Here is a 10796-nt window from a genome sequence, read left to right on the forward strand (position 1 = left end):
GGGCAGCAAGCTTGGTTTGTGTTGGTGCAGATGCCCTGCTCAGACAGGCTCTGAGCAGCTGTGGGGACCGTCTCCAGGGAAAGGAAATAGATCTCTGTATAGTGCAATGATTTCCTGCATAACCCTGAGATTAGCCCCACAGTCAGCTTGGCACTTCCAAGTGACAGCAATTCTCTCAAGGATTACTGCTGCCTCTCTCTAAACAAGACCAAAAAGAACAAGCAGCAAAAGGAGCCGAAAAGTTGCTGCTTTATGTGACCCAACAAGATACATCTCCACAGAGAAGAGGAGCCTGTGCATCCATCAGTGCAGGTGTGAGCCAAAGGAGAAGATTGAATGCCCTTGTACAGGCAGTAGTTTCAGTGGCTGCTGGGTGAGGCTGGCTCTGCAGATGACCTCAGAACTCTGTGTGGCAGCTGGTGTGTCAGGGGCCCATTACAGCCTCTATTGCGAGATTTGCCACTCCCTAAATGAGTCCCTTCTGCAGGCACTTTGGTTTGTGGAAGGTAAGCCAGCTGAGCAGGAGCACAGCCACCAACACGAGAGAACAGAATACCATGAGCCCCACATAACTGGCATGAGAGAGAGGGCGTGTCGGGGGCTTCTCTGCAGGGATCATGTTTGTCAGGTTCAGCATGTAGCCCAGAGTCCAGCCTGCATCACTGCTGCCAATCTGGAAAAGAGGACAAGACCCGAATTAACTACCAAGCCTAGGGAACGTACAGGGAGTGGGCTCGTATGGACAAGAGGGACTCAGAGGATCAGGTCTCTTCTAGGGGCAGTGGTATGGGGCAAGGTGTCTGTGTGTGTGTGGGTGGGGGCAGGGTGGAGGGGGTGTCACAAGTGCTATAGCCCCACAGAGAGGGGGTGGTATATAGGATGTGGCGTCACAGGCATAGCCCTCCTTATCTAGAAACTCTCTGCACATGTAAAGTTACCTTTCCAAGGAACTGGATGCTTTGCCATTTCTCCATGGTGAATCCATAGCCATTCTCAAGGAGGGAGAGGATGTAGGTCCCGGAGAAACAATATTCACTCAGGTACTTCTCTTTTATCTTGGGAAATTCTGCCTTTACCTGCAGCAGGACAAAGACTTTACTTGCCTGCTGCTCCACATGGTTATCACAGGCCTGGCTTGCACCAGAGACCTCTCTCCAGGTGCTGGCAGCATCTACCCACTCCATCATTAGCATTCATCTAGATTCTAGCAGCATCAGATGCTCCACAAGTTCTCCCCTACCACTGAATGGATGGTGGGAAGTATTTATGTATGTGTGGGCCCCTCCTAACAGCCTCTCACCAGTAGAGATGTCACTTAGCCAAAAGCAGAGCAGGAAAGGACTCCTACAGACACCACAGCAAGCAGCACCAGAGTGCAGAAGGTACACGTGCTGTAAATCAGCATAAGGAAGATTCTGCACAATGGCAAGTCTAGAGGTTCCCTAGCAACGGGGTTTGTGAGGAGGGAAGTACACCTACTGCCTGGCTCCCACACACAGCCATCACCACCAGGGCTGATCCCTGACTCCTGGTGCTATTGCAGAGCAAAAGCCTCATGCTGCTGCAGCCGGTCACACTCTTACCTTGTGCCAAGGTCTGGAGCAGAATCTTTCCACAGTGCTTGTCACTTTGTCCAGAGGGACTGGGCTCTTCTCTGTTGTCAGGTTTAAAAAGTTCATCACAAAGTAGAAAGCAGAAAATGCCTGGAAAGGGAGAAAATTTTAAACCTGCTTAGCCTTAGTGTGGAAAGCAGAGTCCAAATCCGAGCAATGACACCAGAGCATGGGGCTTCCGCTGTGAATTCAAAGTCTTTGTGTAAACAGAAATCCCAGCACGCAAGTGAGTTCCCGCTTGCACAGGGCTCCATGAACATTCCCATGGTCTGCACATCTGGGTGTCTGGGGAGAGGTTTTTGCAGCTGGCTGGGTCAGGATTATAGGCGCCAAGTATTCACACTCTCATGGGGGTGGAATAAAGGAGAGCGACTCAACAGGCACCGCCTCCTATAGGTGGGGTTGGTAGCACTGCATATTATAAATTCATAGATTCATAGACTCTAGGACTGGAAGGGACCTTGAGAGGTCATCGAGTCCAGTCCCCTGCCCTCATGGCAGGACCAAATACTGTCTAGACCATCCCTGATAGACATTTATCTAACCTACTCTTAAAAAATATCTCCAGAGATGGAGATTCCACAACCTCCCTACACAATTTATTCCAGTGTTTAACTACCCTGACAGTTAGGAACTTTTTTCCTAATGTCCAACCTAAATCTCCTTGCTGCAGTTTAAGCCCATTGCTTCTTTGTTCTATCATTAGAGGCTAAGGTGAAAGTTTTCTCCCTCCTCCTGATGACACCCTTTTAGATACCTGAAAACTGCTATCATGTCCCTCTCAGTCTTCTCTTTTCCAAACTAAATAAACCCAATTCTTTCAGCCTTCCTTCATCGGTCATGTTCTCAAGACCTTTAATCATTCTTGTTGCTCTTCTCTGGACCCTCTCCAATTTCTCCACATCTTTCTTGAAATGTGGTGCCCAGAACTGGACACAATACTCCAGTTGAGGCCTAACCAGCGCAGAGTAGAGCGGAAGAATGACTTCTCGTGTCTTGTTTACAACACACCTGTTAATGCATCCCAGAATCACGTTTGCTTTTTTGCAACAGTATCACACTGTTGACTCATATTTAACTTGTGGTCCACTATGACCCTAGATCTCTTTCTGCCATACTCCTTCCTAGACAGTCTCTTCCCATTCTGTATGTGTGAAACTGATTGTTCCTTCCTAAGTGGAGCACTTTGCATTTGTCTTTATTGAACTTCATCCGGTTTACCTCAGACCATTTCTCCAATTTGTCCAGATCATTTGAATTTTGACCCTGTCCTCCAAGCAGTTGCAATCCCTCCCAGTTTGGTATCGTCCGCAAACTTAATAAGCGTACTTTCTATGCCAACATCTAAGTCGTTGATGAAGATATTGAACAGAGCCGGTCCCAACCCAAACAGACCCTGCGGAACCCCACTTGTTATACCTTTCCAGCAGGATTGGGAGCCACTAATAACCACTCTCTGAGTACGGTTATCCAGCCAGTTATGCACCCACCTTATAGTAGCCCCATCTAAATTGTATTTGCCTAGTTTATCGATAAGAATATCATGCGAGACTGTATCAAATGCCTTACTAAAGTCTAGGTATACACATCCACTGCTTCTCCCTTATCCACAAGGCTCGTTATCCTATCAAAGAAAGCTATCAGATTGGTTTGACACGATTTGTTCTTTACAAATCCATGCTGGCTATTCCCTATCACCTTACCACCTTCCAAGTGTTTGCAGATGATTTCTTTAATTACTTGCTCCATTATCTTCCCTGGCATAGAAGTTAAACTAACTGGCTGTAGTTTCCTGGGTTTTTTTATTTCCCTTTTTATAGATTGGCACTAATATTTTCCCTTTTCCAGTCTTCTGGAATCCCTCTCCCTTTCCGTGATCATGAACTTTCCAAAGATAATAGCTAGAGGCCTGCAGATACCACCTCTATTAACTCCTTGAGTATTCTAGGATGACATTCATCAGGCCCTGGTGACTTGCAGGCATCTAAACTTTTCTAAGGATTTTAACTGTGCTCTTTGTTTTATTTATCTTCTAAACTGCCCCTCTCTACTCCCTTCCCACTAAACCTATATTCACTATGTTAGACACTTCTTAGACCATTCACTATGTTAGACATTCCTTCACACTTCTCAGTGAAGACCGAAACAAAGAAGTCATTAAGCATCTCTGCCATTTCCAAGTTTCCTGTTACTGTTTCTAAGTTTCCTGTTACTATTATTACGTTTGCACGACACTTCCCATTATAAGAGCCTCTTTTCACTTGCTTATAACTTTGCCAAATTTGAAAGTTCCCACACCGTGTGCCTATCTCAAGCTAGTGTGTTGTGGGGGAAAGTGGTATTTTTTTTTTTGGACGTTTCAGGCAAAATGTTTCAGCTGTTTCTAAGAATGAGATTCAGGAAAAATACAGTGTTTTTCTGATATTAAAAAAAAATTCTGGTAACTGTTTCCTTGAGAAGCAATAGCACCTACATGCTTTCAAGCAGGGACTTGAAATCTGTCAGGGAAGTTGTCTTGGTGTCAGGAATGTGCCTTTTGTTCTCATGAAAATCTGCCCAAATTTGCCAAGTTATAAGCTTTTGAAAAAATCTGTTTGAATACATTCAGGAAAGACTTCCTAAAAAAGTTTAGCAGCTAAAATTTCCAAAGATTCTGTGCACACTGAGCATGCCTCCTCCCCTCACAGTTCCTCCACGTATCCGACTGTGCACGCATCATCCCCACAGAACAACTGTGTGGGGATGTTCAAACCAGGGCTGCAGGAGTGAAGCAATTACAGCTCCTGGCTGCTGTGGGCCAGCCCAAGGTGGGCACCGGAACTGAGAGCAAGGAGCTTCTCTCTCCTCTGCTCTCCATTACTCTCCTAATGGTGCCCAGGCAGCATGGAGGAGGAAACCACATGATTCAAAAAGCAGAGAAGACAAGAGCCAGTCTTGTGGGGCGGGGAAAGGCATTGATTGTGACAAGGAGCCTGGGGACTGGGACTGGAGAGGGGAAAAAAGAGAGAAACTGGGAATGGGAGCTGGGGAGAGACCGGGACTGGGAACCAGGGGAAGGAGGGAGACTAGGACAGAGAGCAGTGGAGTGGACAATGCAACTGCCTGGGCAAAGAAACTGGTAGTGAGAACTGTGCGGGACTGGTTGGGCAAGACACCTGAGACAGGGAGACTGCATGGGGTGGTGGTAAAGAAGCTGGGGCGCGAGGACTGGGATTAGCTGGGCAAAGAGACAGGGAGTGATGGTGGAGGGGGAGACTGGGACCCTGGAGGGCAAGAAGAGTGGGATGCGGATAAGACATCTGAGGAGCGGAAACTGGACTAAGGAGTTAAGGAGACTAAGAATGGGATGAAGAGCTGAGGGTGGGAAAGAGAGAGAACTAGGGGGGGTTAGAAGGGACATGGCAGAAGCACAGCACCGGTCAGATTGGCTAGTGATCATGGTAGCTAAGAGTGCATTGGCCCTGGCAGAGGTCCAGGCTGGCCTCCTGTCACCACGTCTTGTGGCATTATTTTGCTCTCTAGATCATCTCAGAGTTCACTGCCCTGCAAGCTACCAGTGCCACTCTGGGTATCTGACTGCCAGGCACTTTCTCTCTCCAGAATGCACTGACACAAACACTGGCAGTGTGGGAGGTTGGGGACACAAATTTGTGCGGCATATGGCTGTGTGGACACAACTCAAACCAGATTTGTTATAACTAGGTCAGATGAGTTCTCTGGTGGCATTTACAGGCTCAGTCAGGACAGGCGCTAGGGTTTCTGGCGCCCTAGGCACCGGGACATTTCACCGCCCTGTGCGCGGGTCTCGCGGCTCTGGCGGAGCTGCCGCAGGCAGCCTGTGGCAGGTCACCGAGCCGCGGCTACCGCGCCCGGGGAGGGCGGGGGGCGCCTGCCTGCGGGTCCGGCGGCGGCTCCCTGACCCGGGGGGGGGGGCGCCCTGTGCTGCTCGGGCTGCGCGAGTGGCGCCTGGCTTGACCGGGTCGCGGCGGCGGCTCCTGACTCCTGGGGGGGGCGCCCTGGGCTGCAGGTCGCGGCGGCGGCTCCCTGACCCCAGGGGCGGGGGCGCCTGGGCTGCCGGCTGTGGCGCGGCTCCTGAGCTGGGGGTGAGGGAGGCGCCCTGGGCTGCGGTGGTGGCTCCCTGAGCCCAGGGGGGGTGCGCCCTGGGCTGCGGCGGCGGTGGCACACTGACCTCAGGGGCGCGCTGACCGGTGGCGCACTGACCCGGGGGACACCTTGGGCTGCCGGCGGCAGGCAGCTGCTGCTGCTGGCAACTCAGCCCCTCCAGCAGCAGCGGCTGCAACCTTTTAAAAAATTTTTGGGGGGCGCCACTTTTTGGCACCCCCAAATCTTGGTGCCCTAGGCAACCGCCTAGTTGGCCTAAATGGTTGCACCGGCCCTGGGCTCAGTCCACACTATAAACAGCCCCCATCCCCCCAAGTGCCTCTCAGTCTTCCCTCCAGCCCCCTGGGACCATACCCTAAGCAGACCCTTTGTGTCTGCTCTGGGTTAGAGCATGCTACCGGGCATCCAGACTCACCCCAAACTCCCCTTGTAACGGAGGCAGGAAAATCCCATTGAAGGAGCAGCTGGAGTAAGGGCAATGGCTAGTGTTGAAGATCTTCTGGATGGTCATTCGGCACCTTTGGTAATCCCCATTCCCCTGGAGGTGAAGCTGTGTGAATGGAAGCTGCTGCTCACCATTAGCTATACAGGGGTTCGTGTAGAGGTCACTTATATTCATAATCCTCAAATATCCTGGGTGAAAGCAGGGATCCAGGAGGCTGCCATTCTGTGTGCTCTGCAGGTAAAACAACCCAGGCCATTGGCACTCAGTTCCAGAGAACGGGACCATGAAAACAGCAACAGGATGTACTGACCTAAGAAAGCTGCCCTGGAACTGGGGACAGATATAACATGCCAGGATTCTCATAACAACCACAAACTCATCCTCTGTGCTCAAGAGTCTTGCTTTCTGTGTCATGCTCAGCCACAGGCTTCCTGCGTGGCTGCAGGCAAGTCATCTGCAGCCACATTTCCAAAGTTAGGCACTCAAAATGAGTGGGAGTTTGAGATACTTTGGGCCTGATTTCCAGAGGTGCTGAGCACCCACAGCTCCTGCTACCTTCAATCAGAGCTGTGGGTGCTCAGCACCAGACCCCTGATAGCTCCAAGCTGGGTACCCAAGAACAGAGGCACCCCAAATTGGTGGCCATGTTTGAAACCTCTGGCCTTTGTTCCTGGCTGTAAGTCAGGGATAATGAGACTTCCCCACTGAAATCCACTGTTGTGAGGATCAGGTTCCAGCCACACCGGGCTGCACCACAGTGGTGTGTGTAAAAAGCAAATGCCAAAGGTGAGGAGGGTCCAGAAACTCTCAGCCCCACAGATACCAGCTCTGGAGCTCTCACACTTGCCTGTAGGTCACTGGCCAGCTTCAGGCGCAGAGCCTGGTCCTTCCCATAGCACAGGAAGCTGTGCGTATACACTTTGTAGTTCTTGCCATAGAGACGAAAGTGCAGTGAGTTCTCTTGAGATTCAATCGGCTCTTGGTCCGGTACAAAGGTGATTTGCGTGGAGGCTCCGCCAAGGTCCAGGGCCCCTGATGTCCCCCTGCTAGATCTCAGGTGAGGCAGAAAGTTCAGCCAGCCAGGCTTAAAAGAAAACAGGGACAATGAGACAAGGCTACTGGCCTGGAGGTGAGAGAAACAGGAGTAAGGGGAAAATTTGGGGAGAGAGAGAGAGAGAGAGAGAAGGTAGCACAGCACAGAAGGGAGGCATGGGGACCTGGAGCAGGGCACAGGTTGTGAGGAGAACAGGGTAGAGGGGCAAAATGGGGGTTCAAAAGAGAGAGGAGATTATGTACAGCAGGTGTCCGTGGGAGGGTTAGAATACACAGTCTGCAGCTGAACGATCCCTATGAGAGATAGTAAAAAGATATGACACACCTCTCACTAGTGCAGTGTATGCCACAGAACCCCCAACACTTTACCAACAATACAGAGGAATCGTTCTGCCAGTCACTGAAATGCTCCTACTCTGGAGTGGAACACAGTAACTGTTTAAAAGAACACAGTAATGATTTAGGACAGGACATGAAGGAGGATACCTTGTCTAGCTGAAACTGCAGGAAGAATTCTAGAAGCTGTCCGTTACAATGCACTGACAAATTGTGCTTGTACCAATTGTGTGGAGCCCATGATCACACCACCTCGCATGTGAGAGCTGATGCATTTAGTTCCTAACGAGCCCTTGGAAGCTGGATTACTGAAGAATTATGTGGGGTCACTTTCTGACCCCTGGTGAAAGGAGTTGTAAGAGAAGCCGGTGCTGGCAGGTGCCCTCTTGCCAAGTACAGTTTACGAGGTCCCACCCGCCCACATTTCAGGAATACCACACCTGCCCCGGCGATTGGATACGTTACCTGCTTGAAGTTTCCCAACAGGTAATTAATGGTGATCCAGCCATAGGCTCCTTCTTCCTGACCACTGATGACTCTGGCACCCTGGAAGTTGAAGGGAGATGAGCGCAGCGTCTTCTCCACCGCAGAGAGGACCCTGTCAGCTATACTTCTGTTCTGCAAGCTGGATGTATAGAGGAAAGGACTGAGTGACTCCAGTCTAGAAGCTCTCGGCAGCTTGTTGGTTTTACTCTACCCTCCTCCTCCCCAGGACACACTTGAGATACTTTTGGTAAGACAGAAGTGCAAGTTGAATCTAACACATGAGATGTCCTCAGTGACATCATTCCTTACTGTCTCACCATCCCAGCTTGTCCGCTGCTGTTTCTGATGCTCACTCAGTTGCCACCGATAACAGCAGTCACTTCCTGAAGCAGGGCAGGACTCCCCACAGGCACACACCACTGAGAACACCCATTAGAGGACATTGCTTAGGCTAACATTTAGGCACGTGTATTTTAGACACAGGTATTTCTGGATAGGTCATGGTCAATAAATAAAAATTCACAGCCTGTGACCTGTCCATGACTTTTACCAAAAATAACCACGACTAAATCTCTACTTCTGGGCCCCCTAGCTCCGGGGGGGTTCTGATGAAGGGGGTGGGCTGCTCCAGTGCCGGGGGTTGACTGTCCCCTGGTCGCTGCTCCTGGGGACTGCTCTCTGGATGACTTCCAGGCACCCCAAGCTACTGCTCCAGCTGACCCGGGACCACTGCTGCTCGGGCGGTCCCCAGGCACCCCAGGACCACTGCTTGGAAGGTCCCCAGAACCAGTCACACCAGCCGCTGTTCCAGCGGTCCTTGGAGCCAGCTGCCCAGAGCCTCCAGAGCAGTGGCTGGTATGGCTGGCCCTGGTGCAATCCCTGGGACCACTGCTTGCACGGTGCCCAGAGCCAACCGCTGCTTGCGTGGTACCCAGAGCCAGCTGCCCAGAACCTCCTGAGCAGTGGCTGGTGCAGCTGGCCCCAGGTACTGCTGGAGCAGCTGGTCTTGGGTTGCTCCAGCAGCGTCTGGTGAGGCTGGTCGTGGGGCACCTGAGCAGCTGACTCTGGGGTGCTCAAGTGGCCCTGGGGTGCTCAGGTGGCCCTGGGGTCAGCCGCACCAGCTACAGTGGAAGTCACGGACGTTGCAGAAAAAGTCACAGAATCTGTGACTTCCGCAACCTCCATGAAAGAACTGCAGTCTTAGACATCACACCCCGGGATTCCCCTCACAAGTCATTGTATCACTGCTACAAAAGAAACAGCATGCCACACTCTACCTTCTTGGAGTCTCTGTAGGCAATACACATCTGGGAGTAACCTGGCTAGTCAAGGTGCCAGGAGTAGGGATGGGGACATGCCTCTGTTTCACTAGGATACAAGAGCTGTCCAGGCATCCACTCATATGGGCCAGTTTGGGATGATGCTACCACTATCTGAGCGTCTCTGTAATGGGGCTAGTACAGTGCATGGGCACTGTATGGGGAAAGGAAGTCAGGGCAGGGAAACGGGTCAGAGCAGAGTGCTGAAGGGAGGAAGCAGGAAGAGAGGGAGAAGACTTGGTGGGGAGAGCAGGGGGAATCTTAGGTGAGGAGAAGAGAGGGGCAGATTGTGTGAGGCAGAGACAGCAAAGGCTGATGGAGGAACCCTGGATATCCCTTGGTGTCTCAGACACAGGAACACTCATTCCCAATGATTCCTGGTCAGAAGGTTCTGTTCTACACACAGGATGGGCTCACACATGGCTGAGCCATTCCATGGATGGGAAGAAGAGGGACTGAACAGGACACAAGCTGTGTAGTGTGGGGCCAGCACAGTTCCATGTCAATCTATTGAGGGGCACCAGTTATGAAGTCAGCCCTTGGTATTTCCCGTCCCTGAGGGTATGTCTACACTAAAAACGTATCAGAGGGGTAGCCGTGTTAGTCTGGATCTGTAAAAGCAGCAAAGAGTCCTGTGGCACCTTATAGACAAACAGGTGTATTGGATGCATCCGACGAAGTGGGTATTCACCCACGAAAGCTCATGCTCCAATACGTCTGTTAGTCTATAAGGTGCCACAGGACTCTTTGCTGCTTTTACTAAAAACGTAAGTCACCTTCTGTGAAATTGACAAGACAGCCAACAGTCGGAGTGTCTACACAGACACTGTCGCCCTAACTACACCGAGGTAAGCCACATGTACCCATGGAGGTGGACTCGTTGGTGTAGTAGGGCACTTACATTGTCAGGAGCAAAGCTGTAGTGTGTACACATTGACATTACACCTAACTGTGTAGTGTAGACCAGGCCTGAGAGAAGGTGAAGGTTATATGTCTGCAGTACCTGAGCAGCCGCATTCCAGCTGTAGCCCCAAGGTAGACAGGGGTCTCTCTGTGCTGGTGTTCTGGAACCACTTCCTGAGCTCTTTTCATGCAGCGCTGGAGGGAGAGGCCAGCTTTCTCTGTGTCCTGGGAGTAACCCGAGATCCCCAGACCTGGGAAGAAGGGGAAGAATAAGACATTCCATTTGATGCTCTCTTAACTGACTCCTACAGCCCACAGTGAACCCTGCTGTCATAAGTAGATAGGTAAGGTAAGGGTTAAGTTTCTTTTACCTGGAGAGGGTAACCAAACACCTGACCAGAGGACCAATCAGAGAACTGGATTGGTTAAAGTCAGGGGCGGGAATTTGTATACTCGGGGTCTTTTTTGTTTTCTCGGCTGTGAGTAAACAAGGTTTCCTCCTAACTCCTTCTTATTTCA

The 10796-nt window shown here is 51.0% G+C and overlaps 1 protein-coding gene across 1 annotated transcript in view; it reads right to left on the reverse strand.

Moving 5' to 3' along the window:
• Positions 1-373: 373 nt before the first annotated feature.
• Positions 374-10796, reverse strand: part of ENTPD1 (ectonucleoside triphosphate diphosphohydrolase 1) — an 81179-nt gene continuing 70756 nt past the window's right edge. The window contains exons 4-10 of the mRNA XM_032768059.2: positions 10378-10528; positions 8035-8194; positions 7028-7264; positions 6151-6411; positions 1584-1703; positions 939-1076; positions 374-673 (exon numbers count right to left, since the gene is read on the reverse strand). Of these exons, the coding sequence (XP_032623950.2) occupies positions 467-673; positions 939-1076; positions 1584-1703; positions 6151-6411; positions 7028-7264; positions 8035-8194; positions 10378-10528 (1274 nt within the window). The 3' untranslated portion in view covers positions 374-466. The remainder of the gene's footprint in view (positions 674-938; positions 1077-1583; positions 1704-6150; positions 6412-7027; positions 7265-8034; positions 8195-10377; positions 10529-10796) is intronic.

Source organism: Chelonoidis abingdonii, chromosome 16 (assembly GCF_003597395.2).
Source record: "Chelonoidis abingdonii isolate Lonesome George chromosome 16, CheloAbing_2.0, whole genome shotgun sequence".
NCBI lineage: Eukaryota > Metazoa > Chordata > Testudines > Testudinidae > Chelonoidis > Chelonoidis abingdonii.